The 23,486-nt window shown below is 33.3% G+C and overlaps 1 protein-coding gene across 38 annotated transcripts in view; it reads right to left on the bottom strand.

Moving 5' to 3' along the window:
- The window catches only part of Rims1 (regulating synaptic membrane exocytosis 1), a 486,577-nt gene that overhangs the window by 101,587 nt on the left and 361,504 nt on the right, over positions 1-23,486 (bottom strand). For 11 of the 38 annotated variants that reach the window (XM_045157130.1, XM_045157115.1, XM_045157126.1 and 8 more), the window contains one exon: positions 3,658-3,770. In XM_045157130.1, the coding sequence (XP_045013065.1) occupies positions 3,658-3,770 (113 nt within the window). Of the gene's footprint in view, positions 1-3,657; positions 3,771-4,800; positions 4,972-9,642; positions 9,715-18,107; positions 18,192-23,486 lie in introns of all 38 variants that reach the window. The other 27 variants (XM_045157129.1, XM_045157099.1, XM_045157128.1 and 24 more) reach the window with 5 other exon arrangements.

The raw sequence follows: 23,486 nt of genomic DNA on the forward strand, positions 1-23,486 counted from the left end.
TTAACACAATGGCATGAGTAATAAAAATGTGTGACACATAATGACATGAGAAACTGTAATGACAAACCATGAGAAAGTCTCAGTATGGTACCAAAATTAATATTAAAATAAATACAGGAATTTGAAGATTTAAAATAAAACAAAATATAGGGATAATAACTTCTTTGATAATTGAAAATCATGTTCTACAGTATTAATTTTTGCCTTTTTAGAATTGTATAGTTTAGCACCAATTTAACTAAAATGTTTTAACTTATATTAATCAAATCACATATTATAAAAGTTTTCTAAAGCATACTTAATATTTATACAATTTTGTTTTATAATATGTATTCCACATGACTTGAAATTTCATGTGATAAATTCCATTTTTACTGGATAATTGGGTACTTTATTATGAAAACTTCTGTAACATTTTCTCTCTGGAAAACAAACATTCCAATTTAAGAAATCCTCTCATCTTCTTTAAAGTAGTATGTGAAAATACCTTAACATATATTAAGGTATCTTACTTGGCTTATACAGACTATATTTCTTAGATAAATCATAAAAAGTTAAAACTACCTCCTTGGTATTTTATTTACAATAAATTAATGACACCTAGATATTTCTGAGGATAAACTCACAGAGCTTTAGGTGGCAAATCTAATAATGTCACATATAAAACAACTGGCACAGTGTTAACTGCTAATTTGTGAATGATCATTAAACATTTCATTCAAAGGCACCCAACTGAGCCCAAAAAGTCATGTGACTTATTTCAGAACAGCTTGCATGCTTTAGACACACAATTACGCTGCCTTCAGCCTTTTCTGTATAAGAATTATAGTGTAATACAATTTTGAAATAGACTGAATCTTCATGGATGATTTTGTTTTCAATATTCATACATTATTAAAGGTTACCTAAAGCACTGGCTGCTGTCTCAACTTCTTTTGTCTAAAAGTATGTATGCTAAACATCTTCTTGTTTTTCCTCTTCATTAAATTTAGCATAATCAGACTATTTGATAAATAAGCTAACATCTCAACTTTCAAAATAAACTTTAAATTACTCTTTACAAATTAAATAAACCTATCATTTAAAATGATATATTAGCCTTTAAAACTGTAAATATTGCTTTTATGGTCAGAAAGAAAGCAAATCTCTTTTACAAGGAAGAAAACCTAGGCAAATAATCAGTTTATTGATATACATCCTACAAACAATAATGTATCTACAGTTATCTACCTGTCCATTGAAATAATTATATAGAGAACTGTATTATAATTATTGCATTAATATACCAAAATTATATCACTATCTAGGAATCTAAACCAGTTAGCATGTTTGCTCTTACCAATCAGCTGTTGGGCAACCCAATATTTTTGTAAGAACAGTAAACCAGTTATTTGTTAATTTTTTTAAAGACCAAAAGAAGTCAAATGCAGTAGAAACTTAAGACAATTGCAAATAAACACAACAATCTTAATTTCTGTTAAAGAAATAAAGATTCATAGATACTACCAAAAAGGAATTGAATAACATAAGCTGATAACCTTAGGAACAGTAAAACTCTTCCTAAATAAAATGTATTAAATGTTATGTAGTTCATGAGTCAAACTACTTTTGAAAACATATTGTAAATTAAGTGCAATTGTCATGTGAATTATTCAATACGAAACAGATCAAATAAGAAGATAGTACGGAGTATCATAACCAAAAGTTCCAAAGTAGATATCATAAGGCACAGAAAAGAAGAACAATGAGATTAATAATACATGTTACTATCACATTTTTCAAAGCCTTGTTAGTATGACTTTAAGAACATGTTTCAGGAACCTTAAATGACCAAGTGTTTACTAATGCATTTGCAATACTGAACATCAAATTGACTGTCAGTATCAGTCCCAGTCATGCCCTTCTTCGCACCTCCCTTCAACCTGCACATATTGATGGCTTCTCTGAAAGATGAGTAAATATGAATATCATCAACCATAATGCTGATATTAGCAGTGACATCCAATAATCTAATCAACATACAATCCAATTAATTTTGCAATAGCAATTCTTAGAGAAGTAATATAATAGTGATTTCACTGTTTATAACCATATCCAGTACCCTTATATGCCATGGAGTGTTTTACTTACAACAAGAGGAAATGCAAAGAATTTTAGGAGCACAGGAATCTTGAGTATAGACATGACCAGTGACGCTTGTGCATAAGCACCCAAATTTAGAGCTCTTTCAGTTGTGCAACAAGAGTACATGAATGAATAATTCAAATAAATTTGTAAAAGTATTATGTCAATTTTAACAGAATTATTGTTAATTACAGTTTATGTGGCAGGAATTTTGAGTAATCTTCTTGCAATGTTCCCATAAAAGAGAAAAGAAAGTTTAGTAGACTTGAGGATTACATAAAGTAACTGATATCTTAAAAAAGAATTTCACAATGATCTTCTTTTCCTAATTGAGTACATGCATAAATTTATTTGAACCCTGAAAACTAAAGAATGATGAATGAATAGCATACATAACTTTTAAAAACCTTAATTTTATTATACAATTAGTATAGTATCCATATGTTGATACCACTTAAAATCTAAATCTATTGTCCAGAGTTTTCATAATAAACTATGTTACACAAGTCTTTGAAGCAATAAATTTAATCTAGAATCATTAACATTCCTGAGACAGTCAGTAAATCATTCAATTACTTGAGAAAGATGTACTCAGTATCCTTAGTATGGAATGGATTGCAAGTTTTACAGCAGCAACAACCAACACTATTGAAAGAAGAATCCATTATGTTAACCTTTCATGTATTACATGGTGATGGAGACTTCCAGTGCATGTTTAATGTGTTCACTGCCATTTGTACTACAACCCCAAATTAGAAACCATTTCATTCCTTAATAGGAAATATGACAGAAAATACTGATAAATAAATTACTTGTTTCATAGCAAATATAATATTTTAACCTAGTATTAAAACAAATTAGGTCAGACAATTAGGTTTTACTCTCAAATCTCTCTGTTTCTCTCTCTCTCCCTTTCTCACACACACATACACACACACACACACACACACACACATTATACACACTCTTGTATGTGCACATGTATATATTCTCTTTGGAAGATAACACAATGTATAATGTGATTAAATGAGATGATCTTTAGGAAATATGGACTGGTTAAAAAAGATAAATATGTGTTCAGAGATATTTTTAATCATCAAACATATATTAACATACAAGATCTTGCTAGTAAATTAAAATTAAAAAGTGTTAATACAACACTGGAATTTAATTTTAAATATGGTTTTAACAAATATAATGTTAGCTTTCTTTTGACACATTAAATCTTCATCATCTATCGTTATGCCTTTGAAGAAGTAATTATTACTCCACCCATTCTGTTAAATGATTATCTGAAATTCATTAACTCACTATTCAACAAAAACTGAATATATTCCATGAATCACTAAGACAGGGACAAAATTATAAGAAACTTAAATTCTCGAGTTTTTTTAAAAAAATAAAATTTAGAAAATTCTATATAAGATTGGGAAATTTACATCAAATCAATATTCACTTAACAAAAGGGAATGAAAAATGGAGAAATTTCTCAATTCCAAGGTTTTTGGACAATGATTTCTGCATATGGAATACCTTGTTCTATACTGCCGCTTCTCACGGGCACTTGTGGGAGCTGTCTTCCCCTGCGACTGCTGAAGGATGAGTCTGCTGGAGGAGACTGGGTTGGGCTTCCTTGTCGATGCATTCTGTAGGTAAACAGCAAAGCAGAGGTGAAATTCCAATACAGTCTGACAAAAATATGTACCTTTCTCTGTTACTAAAATAAGAATAAAACTACTCACTGGGCCCTTGGAAGCAACAACAAGCATTTTTAATGATGTGTGTAAAGGCATATTACAAAAAGAAGTTAAGAGAGACAGGGCAATGCTTGCCTCAGTTTGCATAATGAGTTCTTGAACTGACCAGACTCTAACTCACATTTCACTAACTTTCTATGCAGCCATGTATCTGGGAGAGGTATTTGAATTTGTATTGCTGTGATAGATCTAATCACAGCCTCTGGATCTTAAAATATAGAAAAATTATTAAGGCCTTTGCCAAACTGGTACTACTGAGTTCTTACAAATATTAGAATTACTGGTTACTGGTAATAATTTCTTCCTGCATATACATTACAAGTCACCAATCACTTGTACTTATATTTGCATAAGAAAAACCTTGATGGGCATTAAAAATAAGCCTGGACACATGGTATGAAATATGCTGATGTGAGGATTGATATTACAAATGAGAACTTGAGAAGCATGCAGTTATTTGACTCCTGCCCATAACTGAACTAACCTCCATCTGCTGGGATTCAAACATTTGTAACAGCAGAAAATTTAAATACTTTAAGGCTTTTGTGAACAGATATAGAATATTATATTAAAATTTCTTTTACATCATTTTATTTTCCAGAAAACTTGGAGAAACATCTTACCGAGAATTTCACATAATAAGTTGTATATGAATTATGGCACAAACAGATGAAAGGACATAACAAAGCCAAATTTAGTGTTCCAATGGCAGCCAACTGGCAGGAATTATAGAATACCACCAGCACAGTGAAGATAGATGCAGGTAATAGAGGATGCGGAGGGGTTTAAGTGCCACAAAGAAAAGATTCAAAACTATGGTGTCATAATGGGTGAAAGCTTCGAGTGCTCAGGAAGGCACAACACCACACCAATACCCTGAGGCAGGACATGAATGTTGGGCTGAACACTGAGTAGCAACCTTGTCAGAAGCGGAGAAGGCGGCGCCGACCCTCCAGGGGCAAGGTGATGCATAGAACACAGTGTTCTGACACTAGAGTGCTCGCTCGACCGTGAGCGAGTGGGATGTTTGCCCCTAGTGACTGGTTGATCAATCGCTCGTGGGGCTGCGTGTCCCCTTCTAGGGAGAACCCTAAATAAAACATTAGGGCCAAAAAAAGATCTTCAGTCAGCAGGTTCACATTAACTTTATACCAACACATTTGTCCAAGGAAAACCTGGTTAGTCTTACAAGTCAGTGATTTTAAAAGAACCAAACAAAACCATCACACAATCACTGAAATATAATTGAAATCAAACTGACAGGTCACTGTTGTTAACGTGAATGTCATCATTTTAAAGGGCCAATCTAGATAGGATGAATATAATCAAACCCTTATGAATTCCCCAAGATTAGAGAGTTTTATCTTTTCATTTTTTTTTTTAAATTGAGCTTTATCTCCAGTTTCTAAAACGTTGAAGAGCTCAGTAAAGATGTGTTACCTGAATGAGTGAATGTCATTAAAATGATGAATGCTGGGATAACTTAGAATGCTTGCCTTCTACTTAAAAATAATTGGCTACAGAAACCTGAGGATATCACAATGCTCACTGGTTTCCTAAAGCTAGTTGGTAGCAAATAGAAAACAGAACTGACATATTTGAGGTTTATTCTAAGCATATTAAAATATGTTAAATAATGCCTTATCAACTTAGTAGGTGGATATATGGGTAAATAATATTCTCTCAGGCATGACAGTATCTGAAATGATTATTTGTTACTATAAAGCAATGTTGTGAATTAAGAATTAAGAATTAAATTATATGTATATATATATTTTTTCACATACATACTTGGTTAAAGTACATGCATTTTCAGTATTATTTTAAATAAAATGTAAGATTGAAATGTGTATTACATATCATCTTGACAGAAAGAATTTAACAGTATATCATCCTCTTAAACCAATGATAAAAAATATACTTATTAGGTGTCTTTGAGTATCTTTAAAATAAAGCAATTTTCATAGCTAAACTGAATTTTGGTACAGGGTATCCCTTCAGAATAAATGAGAAAATGTTGAACTGAAGAGAACAGAATGGTAGACTTTAGATCTTGAATAAATATGCATTTTATCCTCTTGAGCTATGGACCAAGGCTTTATAATATTTTAATTCATTCCCTGAAAACTAGACTATCACTTCATTTCTCCATTTCAAATTATAGAGAAGCTTGCAAAATTCTACATATTAAAGTAGTTCACTAATTCTAAATTGACTTTCATATTAACTCATCTACATAAAACTGATTGATATGGGGAGAATTTATATGACCACATCATTTCCACCAGGAAAAAAAAATTATATCTATTACTCCTTAAAACTCATTATCACAGGGATCAGCTAGTTCAAAATCCATGATGTCAGTGCGATGTAAGAATTAATTTCTATAATTTTCCTCCAGTGATGTAGCATCTCTTGGATACTATGAGTAAATTAAAATGTTGATTCACTCCTTAATTAAATGTCTAAGCCCCCAAAGAATAACCTGCATGTGAGCTGAGACATACATATCTATGTGAACTTCATATTTCACAAAGCTCAATGTGAAAGATTATAAGAACTAGCAATTCTAGGAGCAAATAAATAGTTTTTGGAGGTGAACCGCGTAGAACACAAACACTGGAATATGTGATTTAGGGATCTATCTGACTGAGTTACAGGGAGGCTTGCAGAGCCTGGAAAGAGCTCATCTTGTTTGTCCTTTTACAAAAGGTCTCTGCACATGTTCCCGTAATGAAACACCTCCTGTTATTAGCCCATCTTTAGTAAGCACAAGAGCACAGACAAGAGGAGGCAGAATCTCTCTGCTTGCATAGGAGAAGAACATGGCAACAGGGCTGAATTACAGGAAAGAAGAATGGAGGGGGAGAGATGAAGAATTTAAAGGCATATGGTCAAGGTTTTGCAAAAGACATATTATAGAACCAAGTACGGTTTGTGTGAGGAGGCAAAGGGAAGAGAATCCAGAAATTCTAAGGCATAGTAATGTAAAGAGAATCAAGCCATATGAACCTCGATCTTTCCAACAGAGTGTTATGTGCTGTGAAGGAAAGGATAGAAAGAGAATGGAGAGGAAATAAAACCACCATGCTGGGGAACTGCAGTGGGAGCAGATGACAGCAGTAAGATAAGAGGGTCTCAGTGCTATTTTTTGCTGACTATAGTATGGGGCTGTGTATTCTTGCAAGGCTCTGAATGAATATGTGTTTCGATGCATGGATACAGGTATTTATACAAACATGCATGCCTTTGTTTATTTGTACTACAAACGCTGAGAAGCATATTATCGCTCTTTTATAATTGGAACATCTGAGGGTCAGGGAATGACTTGATAAAGGATGGTTATACTTATGGTGGTTTCTTTTCCAAACTGGTTCTTGCAGGGACAGCCTCTGATAGAGCTGCACAGTCTCTTTTGAATAGTAACAACACAACAAAAAGTATACTGTTAATCAGTTCTAAATAGCCTAGACAAAATATCCTGCAATTAGGATGCAGACAAACTGCCACTAGACTTAAACTCAGAAAGGCCATTCTCACAGCTGAATTCATGTGACGGTAAAAAGCTAGGCTTACTTTATGAGAGAGCAGTCTGAGAGAACATAAAACACTACTTGACCTGGCTCGGCAGAGAAGAGAGAAAAAAAATTCTGCCTTCTTTTAGTTCTAGTCACAGAATATTTCAAACTAATTTCATGGGAAGCTTTTACTCCTGAACACAAGTTTGGTGAGGGAAAAAAAGGGCTTAAAGTTATAATTTTACAATAAAATTTTCCAGAAGCAGGTGTCGAACTATGACTTCATTTTGGAAGTTGTTAACTCCTAACAATTAAGAGTCTATGTACAGTCTAGTACTATTTCCAAATGGCAGTGGATTTGCCTAGCAGTCATATGGCCATGGACTTAACTCCAAGCAGTGGAAAAAGAAGAATTAAGTGAACATGAAAGGAAAGTCAAGGAAAATGGAGAAGGAAGGAGAAAGAGAAAAGGGCAGGAAAAGAATCATTTTCTGAAGCATTTATACTGTGGTTTCAACTCAAATGTAAGTCAGATGTTAACTCAAAACCTTTTTGGCAGAAATGAGAGTGAATGTCACCTAGAAACACTAAGCCAATTATTCTTTTGTATTTATCGAGTTAACCATTCATTTGAGAGCCAAGAATGCAATTTAAATTCCACTTAAAATCAATGTAAAGTTTCACTTCCTTAAAATGAATCCACTTGTATTAAAGGTTAGTGTTTCCTGTTTTAATTAGCAGAGTTGAAATAAAGAAGGAAACGTAAATGGAGTGTTGTTTTTTTTTTTAAACAATCAATCTACCTGTCTCTCTGGTAGAACAGTGTTTCATTTTCTTCCTTGAACTTCATTTTCTTTTTTCTACTCAATACTTTTGATTCTCCTAGTTTCTCATTTCATTGTAAAGTAAATCCTCTAAAGAATCAGTATATGGACACTTATACAAGCATAAATTTCATCTCCATTTTAACCACATTCCCTGACTTGGCTCATATCTCATTCTTAGATCTCAACTCAGTGGTAAATCCTCTGGGAGAGTTTCCATGTTTTGCTGCTCACTTCCTAATTACTTAAACTTGACACTTGGCAGGGCACATATCTGTCATCTGAATTGATCTCTAAATTGCACAGATTCCGTATATACCAAGTCTACTGAGATAGCTTCAATGGTTTTTGCCTTTACCTTTGAACTTTTAAATGTATTTTCTGAAAAATTTTCACAGTGATCTATGATTCCAAAACTCAAAACCAATCATCCACTTCCCATAATTAACCCATCATCAATATCTCATGTCATGAATTTCAACTTCCAGAATATTACCAATTTTATTCTGAGCTCTTTCTCTCTTTTTTCCATCCTCCTATTTTTGTTCCCAAGAACTAGTAGTGTTTCCCCAAACTCAAAATATGTTAGGTGCTTTTTCACACTCTTCCCTTTAATGAAACACACTACCTTTCACCACCAGCTTTACCTATCAACTCAGTTCAGTAAAGAAACCTCTGTGATATATTTTCTAGGACCATCTTTACCCTCTACATTACTGTTTTAATTGTGCCTGCACATACCACTGGACCAGCTATGCACTTCAATGTATGCATTCATCTATGACTCATACATACTACTTTCAATAAGCATCAGAAAAATGAGAAAGTAAACAAAACTATATTATTTGAACTTTTCAAGTATTTCTATAGCTATACCAAAAGAAATGTCAGTATGTACAATCCAAATGTACTCAATCACTTTGTTGAATTGAGAAAACTATAAACAAAACATCATTAATATAACTTTTACATAAAATAAGCAATTATATATGGTTGTAAAACACAAGGATTGTAGATTACCTAGTTGTAGCAAAAACTCAAGATGATATTTTTCAGATATCTAACACACTCTCAAAATATTTGCTTATTTCCAGTTATACTCATTACACTTATTGAAATCATTTGATGGGATCTCAGAAATAAAATAATAAAAAATATCACAGTTCATATTATACATATATATATATACATATATATCAATAATAATCAGAAAGTTCATGAAGTGAACTTAATATTTATAGACTTTCTTCAAATTTCCCTATTCCATATCTTCAGAAGATTATCATATAGGAGTTGATTTATTTCCACAATATTCTTTAAGCATGCCATTTGTGTTTAGCAACAGGTATGTTGGGCGAGGGCAAGGGCACCCCTGAGTCTATGGAAATGCAAGATGGCACAGCACAACACCAAGCCTACCTTTCTGCATCAGGGGCAGTGCCTTTCCTAGTTTGTTTTTGGATGCTAGATCTTTCAGACTTTCTGGAGTGCCTGTGGAATGAAATGTTAAAGAAATACAAAATATATGATGAATAAAGCTGTGTTCACATTATACAATGATAAAAACAACAGATATGAAAAATGACAACTACCTCTCCTAAATGTTCTTGTCAGTCGGTACTTTCAAAAATAAAATAAAATAAATCAGAATGGGTGCTTGGGTAGAAGACACAAGTTGCCAACATGAGACATGAGAAGCTAGCATTGCATGAGTTTAATAACATCTATAGCAATGATCTCATACCAAACCATGCTGAGCAACTTTGCCACTGCTAATGAGTAAAACAAATTAGTGGTGAAGTTAATGATGATCAATATTACAAACAAAATGAGTTAGATGCTGAAAGACCACACAGAAGTGAGTGCTCATTCTTTTATGTTGAAACTTCATGCTACAAATGTTTTTATTTGTTTTTCCAACCTCAAGGTATGAAGAGAAGAAAAAATGCCATAGTGAAAGATGTCCACAGAAGTGACAGCAATTAAGTCAACAATTAACATTGCCTTTTAAATTATAGCCATTATGTATTGATAATTGTGTAGAAACTCTTAAAGCATTTAAAGTCTAAAATTTTATTTTAAAAAGTACACATTCAGAATAAATATTTAAAATCGTTTTCTCCTAAAAATGCTCTTCACAGAAAGAGAGAATGTTTCTTTAAGGCATGTTATATATGCATAGTTAGCTGAAAAAGCCTGAGTACTATGTGTATATTTATATAAAATATATGATAACTACAAGATACATACATGTATATAGTCAAATGGTTACACAGTTGACTAGGTTCATATATCCATCATCTCACACACTTACTTATAGGAATACTACAGATTTTATATAAGCAATATAAAATATTATTGAGTAATAACTCTTAACTTTAAACAGAGAAGCCACAAGAACATTTACTTTTTATTTCTTAGTGATTATCTACAACTTATGCATATTTCATTTCCCAATATCCATCCAATCAGTTTTGAGTCTAATATTTTAATTAAGAGTAAAGTGTTATGGATGCCCTACCAGACACTAGAAACATGAGTCAAAATACTAAGTCTGCTTGTACAGATGTACAAATATCTGTGGCTACTCATTTAATCCTTTCCCTTTTCTTTTGACAGGAACTGTGCATCCCACCTTCCTCAACTAAAGCAGGATACCAGCTGTGTGTTTGGCAGTGGCTTATTACTCTGACATCAGATGTGTGATATGAAAAATTGAATAAAATAGGGGAGGGAGTCTTATCTCACCATGTTCCCTTTCTAGTTGCAAAAGAAGATCTTGGATACTTGTAAACTGTATAAGTCATAAGGAGGTAGTTACTGACTTAAAAAAAAAAAAAATCTGTGAGCCCTGTAAGAAGGAGTCATCTCTGTTTGGCACAGGGAAAGAAACAGGCTTAGGGCCAGAATACTACATCAGAAATTAAAAAAAAAAAAATAAGAACATAAGTCTGGTTCCTTACCTTTTTCTACTACATATAGTCCCAGAAAGGAGCACAGGAGGTAAATTTTGACATACGTCCTGTAATGGTATCCTTGCACAAGAAGTGATTAAATTATGAAATCTAGTGCATGCATGAGAAGTCAGACAGATGGCTCTTCTGATGATTGTAAGGTAAGATAAAATGTTTATTTTCCTGATCATATTGTCAGCAGAGGATATCTTGGGATGTTGAAGAGTAGAGACATACAAAGTGCATTCTGAATCCATGAGAGAAGTTTGCTATGATGGTTGGGGAGGGAAACTTGTTCCTGTAGCACAGGGAAGGGAACTTAAAGCACAGAATGAATTGAAGGAAGAGAGGAGACATGTAGGAAAATCAGCACTGCAGGTCATGAGTTCAAAGTAAAAACCATGTCTTACTTATAGGTAATTTATGACTGGGTCCAACAGTGCACAGGACAACATCCCAGGAGGACAACAGATATAAAAAGCCAGTGAGAACAGATGAAGGAAAGCAGATGAGAATAGGGTTTCAGAAAGAGTTACAGAATTCATTGCCATTAGGATTTTATGTTCCCACAGTCCTTCATTCATGCAGCACGTACTTGGTGAACAAGTTTGTTTATGAGTGAGGATGTTTTCTATGTCTGGAATATGTCAGTGAACTAGACAGATAAAATCTCTGTCTTTAAACAATTTCTGTTTTGCCTGTGACAAGACACAAGTTCAACAACACAAATGACCTCATCTAGCACACTGTGTGGAATGGGAAAAGGGAATAAATTTCAAAAGGAAAAAAAGAAACAAGGAAAAACAGGACACAAGTGTGAGGTAGGGGTGGGGGTTCAGGCCTGGTCAGACTTCAATTGTATCTAGGGTGGTCAGCAAAGGATCACTGACAAGGTGGCATGTTATCAAAACTCAATGTGAATTTTCCTTAGTTTCAGCCAGGGCCCTTTTGAGGTATGATGGGGTGGCTCTCTCCTCAGGATCTACATCTATCTGAAAAAGAGAAGCAGATTTACACGTATATTTTCTACCCCAGTCAAAGTGGACCATACTTGAGGAAGCCCTATGGCAGATGTGCATCTGATTAGTTTGAGGAGCACAACACAATGAAGGACGTGGTGAGCCTTCATGCACACTTCCTTTCTCTGCACAACATGAGTGTTATAGACACCTTGTAGAACTTGCCTGATTTTCTTTCCTAAACTGAATTGAGATTGTTAACTTTGTGAAATTCAACTCTTCTTCCTCTTCTCACCTCCTCAAATTGACTGGATTCCCTCAAAAGACTGGTTTTGATAGTGGGGACAATAATGATGTCAATAATGGAAACAATGTCTAGTACTGATGAGTCTTTATTGGTCCTTGTATGGTCTCTTTCCTTGCATTATGTCACGTGATGTAACCAATCAAAATAAAGGGTGATATTCTTGCATGGTCTAACCTACTTAGCAGCAAAAAAACTGTTGTGATGCTCAACAAAGTGCCATAGTGACACAGTGCCATGGTGGCAAACCAAATGTTCTTGATTTGGCTAACTGATCCTCTCCGTGGTAGGGCACCCATAGCTGGAGCTGGGAAATAAGTCAGAACCATATCCAAACATGAGACCACCCTCCATTATCAAGCAGCCACCAATCGAGGGCTACAAGCAGGCCTACACCTATTAAATTCTCTATTAAAAAATAAGGATTATCCCATTTGTCTGGTGCTAACTTTACTCTCCGTTAGAGAATCTGCTTCTCTTTTTCAGATAGATGCAGATCCTAAGGAGGGAACCATGCCATCATACCTCAACAGGGCCCTCGCTGAAACTAAGAACAATGGACCAAACAAGCAAGTGTGCTGTTCTCTTAGTGAAACGGGCACCAGCACAAGGGTGAAGGAGATCAACACAAAGGAAAATCAACTCCTACCAAATCAGATATCCAGAGACTCAGAGACCTGCAATACCTCATCACTGAAGCAGACCAAAATGAACCCAACACGGCTCAGGGAAATCTTGCAGAAGAGAGGGCAGAAAGAATGTCAGAGCCACATGTTGGGTCATGATATGCAGAGACATTTCTCGTACTCATAACTGTGGGCTAACTCCACAATGCATGACCCATATACCTCAACAATGAGGGGCCAGGGGAAGGGGGTTAGTACATGGTTGAGCCTAATAATGGTACCAACCTGACTGTATTAACTGAGTCCAAAACTATTTAATAATAATATATTCATATATATATAATCTAAATCTAACTTATTTTCTATATTTCAAAGGTTAATAACTACAGAATTGTGGCTGCATACTAACCCTATAATACAAAATCCTACAATAATCATAGGGCACAGAGGAAGTTATTTAAACCTATAAAGGCAATCCAAATGTCAAATATACAATGTTATTTTTTAATGGAACAAAAGCAATGATAATAACCAAAATACTAGGATGTCTCTTCTTAAAACTAACTTATTTTCAAGTTCCATTTATTAGTATTATTCCTTCTTTTCATCAATTTAAGTATCAAAGTTTAATTAAAATATTAAGATAGGCAGTTATTAAAATCACTTTCTCAGTTTCTCTTCCACAACTAATTTTAATTCGAGCAATCCCCTGAAGATAGTTTCTGAACCCATTACAAATCTATTACAGCATACATTAAAGTAGTAATGTTAGTTAAGATTATTCTATTAGAAATTCCAAAATACTATGTTGTGCTTTAGGAAGAAAGATAACACAAATAGAACTCATTGTCTTTTAATTTTAGAACACTGTTATCACAATAAATATATTTCTGAATAAGTGGGTTGAGTTCCAATATGCCTTATGATGTCTTAGTATGGAATATAAATCTCTACCACCAAATTTCCTCAAAAGTGTGGTAAAAATAAATTTAAATAGGATCAAACAAAATGATGGACATATGCAGTAAAATGATTTAAATGAAGTTGATTTAATCTTTAGTTTTTTTTATATATAAATAAATATAGCCATTAAACAGATGATTTTAAATAGTATTTAGCCATATTTCATTAATTGAAATGAACATTTTTGATGAACACATAGTAGGCGGAACATAAAATAATTGACAAATAGCATCCTTCACTGCTAAGTGTTTCTATGCTATCTGTATGTATGTTGCAACAAACATGAACTGCATATGAAAAATGTGGATGCTTTGCTGATTCTGTAAATGTTTTCAGTGCAGAAGATTGCGTTAAATTAAATCTATCTCCTGGATACAACAGGGGAAGCCTTCTTGTAGACAATTAGATGCCACTAACTGACAGGCATGTGAAACTATATAAATTATGTCATTATTAAAAGAAGAGCTGCTTTAGCATAAATATACAAGAATCAACCATAAACCTGGTGAATTCATGTGAGAAAGTTTTGGAAAATAGGGTTATTTGAACAAGCCTGAGCTGCACTGAAACCCTACCTCAAAAAACCAATATATATGTTTGGTAGTTGAGTCACCCACCCTTAAAATAGGATTCATAATATAGATATTCGAACCAGAAGCTTTTCCTGTTAAAATACACCTCAGAGGGTATGTGGTAAAAGCAAGCATTGGCTTGAATAAAGCATTCACCATAATAATGTAAAGCCGAATTAAGTAATAATAATAGGTTTACCCATATATATGTATATATAAATGAATGAATAATTAAATTGTACACAGAAATTCAGAACCTGATATTTTGTGGGTATATTAATATGGTTTTTGTCCCTTAAGCGGTAGTCACAATTCTGTTTAATTTCAAGAGGTAAGTTGATCCATCTCATAAATTATAAAATTGTATCATGCCAGTGATATAACAGTCACATTTTACTAAAGCAGAGGCACTATCATCTGTTTTGTTATTATTAGAACGATTAGTTTTAAAGCCTTATCATTGTCACTAAAACTGTAACAAAGGTCCCACAATTTTAAAGTAAGAAACATTCCGTAGGGATCCAAAGTATGTATTTTAATTATAGTTCTTAAAAATACTACAACTTCTAGGTGTGGTCACGCATGCCTTTAATGCCAGCACTCTGGAGACCAAGGTAGGAGGATCACTGAGTTCGAGGCCACCCTAAGACTACATAGTGAATTTCATGTCAGCCTGGGCTACAGAGAGACCCTACATTGAAAAACAAAGCAAAAATCCTAAAAGCTACAAAAGATATTCTTAGATATAGACAAATGCATCTGCATGTTATTTCAAAAAAAAAAAAAAAAAAAACAGTCTATGGCATCACCTGAGAAAGTACCAAGAATGCTTCCTGTTAATACTGAACTGTGAAGAAAGGGTTCAGTAAATGTGGCATGGGAATGTTTTTGCACTTGTTTGTCTAAGGGAAATGAGAGAACAACTAACTGTTTTCTGACTTATTTGAGATTCCTAGAACATTCTCTTTAGCAACAACTTTTTTTTTTGTATTTCAGTGTTATCCCCACAATTTTAATATATTCTGATATGAGAAGACCAAGTCCTCATTGGAAAAGTTGCTTCTGCTTTTACAGTATTTTTACTACAGTTATGGGAAATGAGAAATTAATGCCTCAATCTCTGTTATTCATTGTACTCAAATGCAATGCCAAGATCAATGCACATAAGTAGGGCCTTCTGAATGAGGAAATAAATTTGGTAAGAGGCAGCATGTGTTCATTAAATTTTGTCAAGTGGTTGATATAAATATTTAAAATTTTACCATCAGTTGAAAGTCACTCCTCTCATTTTTATGAGTATGCATTATTCTTGTAGCTTAATAAAAGCTTATCATAAATGATTTTCTATTCTCCAAAGGAATAAATCAGAATATTAAGCCATTCATTCATTTTTTGTCATTTTTAAGATTTATTTTTATTTACTTACTAGAGACAGAGAGAGGAAGAGAGAGAGATAGAGAGTGAGTGAGAATGGACATACCAGGGCCTCTAGCCACTGCAAATGAACTACAGAGGCATGCACCACCATGTGCATCTGGCTTACATGGGATCTGTAGAATGATACCTGGGTCTTTAGGCTTCATAGGCATACACCTTAACCACTAAGCCACCTCTCCAGCCTCATTCAGTAATTTTTATAGCCATATATACAAATTAATTAGAAATAAATAACTATGTTCCTTTTAATAATCTTATAACTTCATTTATATTCCTAATGCTTATTATTGCATTTTCACACACATATGATTATGCAAAACTTAGGGACTCAGTACAATTAATTCACATGTCATTAACTGAAACTCATCACATCTCATGTATGTTAAGAAGCTACAATTATAAGGGTCAAGTTAATCACATTTAATTTCATTGCAAATGCATTATAATTAATTGTGAATGGTCAGCCATTATGTTAGACTAAATAACTGTCATGTTTTGGAATAAGTTCAATTGCTTATCTTTCCTAAAGGGAAATTCTATGCCAGCACCTTGCATTTCTTCATCATTGTCCTGACTTGTTCCACCAGAGTATTGTACACATTCATTGTAATACTACACATAATCTTTGTGGTATCATATAAAGTCAAGGCAAAGTAAGTATTTATTGAATGAACGAGTAGTAGTGTGGATCTGTGATTTTATTTAGGTTATATAATTATATCATTTCATATGACTCCTCACAACTTAATTTTAGATCAGAGATTTTATCATCCTTTTCTAATTCAACAAATTCTATTCTAAAAATTCATAGGAAAGCCATTTTAAATTTCAAACAAGTAAATATAAGTTGCATTGAGGCAAGTAAGTTAGGAATTAAAACACTCTAAAATATCCTGAACTTGCATTAAACATTAGTTTGTGGACTTTGCTAATATTTTTTAAGGTTTAGAAAGACCTTATTAAATTTAGAAAAGGAAAAGAAAAAAAGTTACAGAGTGCTCTTGCCAATGAGGAGGCAAAAGGGGTTAATAGCCCCTAATATTTGTCAAATACTAAATTTTCTTACAGTGTTGAGGTGTTCTACCAAGTTGAAATTGTGAAGGTACTTGAATCAGGTAAAGATGCATAAAACAATGAATATTAATGCTTCACTGAGGCATTAATTACTTCTTTACTCACATATGCAGTTAACATAAAAGCACCTGTATGAGCATGTATCTGGTGATTGCATTACTAGTTGCATTTTAGATATTCCCATTTCCTTATCTAACAAGTAGCACAAATGTGTACAATGAAATTCAGTTGAAGAGAAACATTTCCGATATCACAAAACCCTATTTCAATCATTCAGAAAATGTATTTAAAGATAAAAACTGTGTATATAATAAGCACCATTAAACAGGAACATGGAGAATGGAGAACAACCGATGCATGGTAGGTCCACATTACTGACACTTCTCACAGGTCAGAATGGAGTGAATTCTAAGCAATGATGCTGGTTTTTAAAAACCTACCTTTTAGACTGCCCTTCGTTTTCAACAATGGTTTGTTTAAAATCACAATATATAAAAAGTACAAGAACAAGAGTCTATTTTATGCCATGTTATAAATAAATCTATAGTCCTAATTTCCATTATTATCAAACTTAAACATAACAAAACAAAACTAGATTAAACTATCAACCAATATAACCAAGAGTAGACATTGTGACATATTTTAATTTTCTGAATCATTAGAAAATCTGTGTTTATCGCCATGTAGATATTTATAATGCATAAATGCTTTTAGGAATTCCAGTCACTGAAATTATTTCATATCAGTACAGATCTCACTGAGTGCTCCCTTAACTGCATTTAAAGCATTCTACTTTCTATGTTTTGCTTAGTTCTGTAAATATTCTGAGGCGTTTCTATCAGACTTGGATCAGCTGCTGAAGGAATCACAATATGTCTGGCTTGGCTCTGGCTCCTGAAATGAAACATGTCAATACTAACATTGCCCTTCATATCCTTCACTTGGTGGCCTGCGCACCTCGAGAAGCCACTTGTCTTTGAGGAAGTGACTAGTACCTGTCATTCTCCGGAGATGCATGCTGGATTTGAATCCTGGGGCTAGGAGGTCGTCTCCTATCTAGGGAGGGGGACCATCTACCCCTGTTTGCCCAGTGAACAAGACAGGAAAAAACAGGACATTTAGTAACTTCCAAAATAAAATGATATATGAAACAAAAGGACTGGAAGAATGCCCCAAAAGGCAAAATCGTAATTCCTCATTCTGCAAGCTCATCTTCACTTCTACAAACATAGATAAGTATATCTGTAACCTTAAAAGTAGGTAAAGAGAAAAATATATGGGAAGAGGTTTAGAATATGTCCATTAAGCTTACTTTTAAGAATATACTTGTGTGTATGCAAGTCTATATACATAAGTATGAACATAACTAAGTGTGAAGGATGTGTCTTTAAGAATCTTCCTCATGAATGAATAGAATAAGTTTAAATACCTCCAATACTTAACTGATTATCAGGTCTTGAAATAACTAGTGGTAACATGAAGTTTGTGAAGTTAATACAAAGCTTGTGACAGTTACGTGTAAGATAAAGTATGTTGTTATAATAAGAAATCTCCCACGGACACTTTGACAAGTTCATTTTTTTCTTTTGTAGAAAACTGCAGTGCCAATTACCAATGAATTAAAGTGGAAAATATTGATAAAAGAAATGGAAAATTGGCATTATGTTTGAAAATTTCTGTCAATCTATATTTGCAAAAGTTTCTCCAGTTCTTTAAGCAGTTGTGCTTAATTTCAAGATTTATAACAGCATTTCTTTTATACAACAGCCACACAAGTTTCTTTTATTAAACTACCTTGAGTTTCATTATTATGTATAACCACAATATATATTTTTAAAACTAGTAGAAAATTTTAGAGGAAATAAATCATTGAACAAGTCAGGCTTTTAAAATTTTAATGTTTTAGACACAAATTTATAGCATGAAAATTTCTCTAAATATTAAATCCCTTATATGTATGAAAGGACTCATTTAGGTATAAGACTTTATAATTATCCAGAAGAAATGAGGATTGACATTTCCATTATGAGAAATAATAATTCTTGCCATTAAAAATTAGATTACTGGATTTATTTGACCATCTGATCAAAGAAGCAGAAAGATTGTCAATATGATTAGGAAAATCTGAGGTCAGCAAATAAAACAGTCCTGAGAGCTCCCTAGAAGCTTTCATTGAGTCTGATTTATATGAACCAACCTGGCATTATTCAAGTTGGGCTCTGTGGAGGTATAATATCAAGACATGAACAAAAGAGAAAACTGTGTGGCACTTACAAATTTATTGCATGTTTATTAAATTTCAAACATTATTTTAAAAAAATTATGCACCCACTTGAAACTATTTAAAAGGTTAGTCTACCCAATCAGCACATTTGAAAGTGTTCCCTTGCAATGCACTAGCTTCATGCTATAGATAAACAAATGTTAGAGCAGTGTGTGTGTGTGTGTTTGTGTGTGTGTGTGCATATGTGCTCACATATGTGCAGGTATTTGTGTATATACAAGAATGCTTGTGTATATGTATGTGAAGTCACCTCCCATCCTTTTTGTTTGTTTGTTTGCTTTTGAGACTAGCCAGGGCGACCCAGAAATCTGACTATCTGTGCATCTGCAGCCAAGGGCTGACTTTTACGTGAGCCCTGGTGAACAATCTTATGTCCTCATGCTTTCAAAGCAAGCATTTTACCAACTAAATTATCTCTCCAGACTCTGAACATCTTTAAGATATCTGAAAAACACCCATAATACCATTTTTATATTGTTACACTCAGTTTTATTAAAATTTCTAATGATATTTTAAAACATAGTTAATAGCTTCTCTAATGTAATAATTTTCACTGGAAAAGATTATGAGTAACCTTGCTTCCTGAGACAAAATTCCAGTCCTTGTGTTTGACTAAACATAAATGTAAAAATAAAAAAAAAACCACCATCATTATGGTACATGCAGTGAAAAGCCTTAAAGATGGAAATACACTGAGAAATAAGCAACTGTAAACACAAACTATTCAAAAGCAAGTTTTAAAAACATTCAGTATAACATGCATTTACACTCAGAGTCCTTTTGAGTATGCTGATATGTGTCATCATTACAAATATCTTTGTTCCCACTTGTAGTGGGTGTGATGACAGCAGTATCAATCCTTACCAAAATTTGGCCCTAAAAGTGCCACCTATGTTTTAATGTCATGAATTTACAAGTTTTAAGTATACCAGCATGTTGTTCATATTTTCAACATATATGAAACTTTTTTTTACTATTACACAAAAGGACTGAAATTAAGATGCTTTTACACTTCTCTCTCCTACTCCAGGCATTGAGAAATTAACTGCAATATCTATTTTATATTATAGGCTACTATGGAAGGCCATGTTAAAATATTTTAAATAGAATATTTAATTAATTCAGCCCTTTCTTGATTTATTTTATTAAGTCAATCTAGTTATATTTTTTGTGTTTTCAGTAAAATATCAGTACTTTACTACAAGGTGTCCTAAATTCACTAATATAGAAACATATATTTTGTGAATAAATACTTTAAATTATTATTATTATTATTATTATTATTATTATTATTATTGTTTTTTGAGGTAGGGTCTCACTGTAGTCCAGGCTGAACTGGAATTAACTATGAGGTCTCAGGGTGGCCTTGAACTCATGGTGATCCTCCTACCTCTCGAGTGCTGGGATTAAAGGTGTGTGCCACCACACCTGGCTACTTTAAATTATTTAAGAGACAGTAAAAAGAAGATACCATAAATTGTTTTAAATGTGCTAGCATGTTTTTCATACTTTCAAAATGTATGAAACTTTTTACTATCACACAAAAGGACTGAAATTAAGACATTTCAGTAAATTAATAGTACTTCTTATTAGAAAAAATAACTAGAAAAATCAAAAAGTACTAAGAATTTCAGTCCTTTGATGAATATAAGAGATCTACCATTTAGAAAATATTTCTTGCTGTAAATTTGTGTCTAAAACATTAAAATTTTATAAGCCTGATTTGTTCAATGATATATTTCTTCAAAAATGTTCAACTAGATTAAAAAAATATTGTGGCTACACATAGTCTGAAACTCAAGGTAGTTTAATAAAAGAAACTTTTGTTGGTTGTTAGAAAAATAAATTCTGTTATAAATCTTGAAATTAAGCACAACTATTTAAAGAACTGAAGAAACTTTTGCAAATATAGATTAACAGAAAATTTTAAAGATAAAGCTCATCTAAAAGTAAATTATTAGAACTTCTTTCATCAATGAAAGAAACAAACATAACCTAAAGTAAGAAATTAACACCAACAATACACATAAAGAGACTCATTAATGTGATATAAAGTAATTAACAGGCCTTTGTCAGAATTCTTTACCATTAAATTGTGGTTTTGTTCTCTAGCACTGGTAAAATTAAAAGTATATCTTCATGAATAAATGTGTACTTAATTCACATACTTGCATATATACACATAATTTATAATTTATTAGCATGTTCTTAGAATTCAACTAAGTATATTATGAGGATATTTTTCAAATATATAGGTCATTTTATAAATCATATTAATCAGAAAGACTAGTCAAATAGTATAATAGAAACTAAAACCAAATAAGGGCTTGTCTAGAGGTCCTGGCAGGGTAGCACAGCTACTCATACACTCTTGACTGAAGAATTATTGTTCTTCTCTATGGAGCAAAGGTTATTCTCTTTGACCCAGAGTGCAGCTTTGGGAGGGATGCACATGGAGTAGTGAGGGAGGAAGGGGAAGCATGCCTAGCCAGTCAGATCAGCCAAATCAATGCTGGTGGTTAGTGGACTGAGCAATGTCACAACCAGATTGCCCTAACATCCTGAAATCAAATAAGATGACATTTTATACAAGCACATATTTTCATTGTACATTCTCATTTTTCATATTAGTCCTTCAATGATTATTGTTTTAAACTGACTTTAACTTATTTAAATTAATAACTGTATTCATAATTCAAAATAAGATTTGTGATTATTTCAATTCAACTTAGGTTCCTTTTTGTTTTGTTTTTTTTTTTTAATTTTTATTTATTTATTAGAGACAGAGAGAGGGAGAAAAAGACAGAAAGAATGGGCATGCCAGGGCCTCTTGCCACTGTAAAGGACTTCTGGATGCATGTGCCACCAAGTGCATCTGGCTTACGTGCGACCTGGAAAACTGGACTTGGGTCCTTAGGCTTCCCAGGCATGTGCCTTAACTGCTAAGCCATCTCTCCATTCCTGATTTTTGACGTAGGGTTTTACTCTAGGCAAACCGGACCTGGAATTTACTACATAAACTCAGGATAGCCTTGATCCTCCTACCTCTGTCTCTTGAGTGCTAGGATTAAAGTCATGTGCCACCATGCCTTGTGGAGTTCCTGATTTTCAGCTAGGCCTCTTGTTTCTAGGTGGAAAAAAATCATTCAAAAATCATTCAAGGAACCTCTTTCATCCACACTAACAAATCAGATACAGGTAACTAAGCCCATTCAGGCTCCCTTCTCCAAATCAGACTGGTAGCAAACAAACTTTAGCAGCCAACTGAGACATGAGACCTTCCTTAGACTGAGTTCAGTGAACTGGAGAATTTAGAGGTCAGTGACTAGCAAACTTATAGCCTTAAGGTCAAGGATTCTGTATCTGCACATTAGATTTATAGCAATAGCTATACCCATGTTACTATGCCTAGGCCTAACTCACAAGTAAGCCAAAATTTGGGAGTGGAAAAAATGTTTTTTTTTTTTTTTTTTTCCTTAAAGACTATTATCTCCCCAATTTAAGCATTAACAAAGCATAATGATAATGTTATAAGTAGATACTAAAAATAAAAGTATCATGTGAACTTTAGCTGCAAGATATTTAGGGCATAATGGAAGAAACAAATGCTACTAGAATGTAGTGTTTTTTGTTTGTTTTTAAACTAGAAATGCATAGAATTGAATAACCTCAGAGAAGGAAAGATTTCTGATCAGCAAAAGAAAGGTAGGAGTAAAGGAGGGTGCTAACAAAAGCCTTACCAAAGCATGGTATTTGGCTTGCATTTTGAAATGATGAATAGAATTTTTAAGGAAGTAACAAAAGAAAAGTATATTTTAATGGAAAAATTGAGAGAGAACATAAAACAGACAGTGACTAGAACATATACAAGTGGTAAGGGTGGGGAAAAGTGATAGTGGAAAAGGAAAAGAGATATATTCAAGGAAAAAGGTCCATTTTGGAGAATTCAATGGAATATACTGGCTAATGAAGCAGAAGTGTTCACATATTACATGGCTAGTCTTGATTGATTGCTGTCTGTTTTGAGACAGGATCTCATTTATAGTTCAAGCTGGCCCAGGCTGACTCACATTCACCACACCCCAAACCC

The sequence above is a fragment of the Jaculus jaculus genome, chromosome 8 (genome assembly GCF_020740685.1).
Source record: "Jaculus jaculus isolate mJacJac1 chromosome 8, mJacJac1.mat.Y.cur, whole genome shotgun sequence".
Taxonomy (NCBI): Eukaryota; Metazoa; Chordata; class Mammalia; order Rodentia; family Dipodidae; genus Jaculus; species Jaculus jaculus.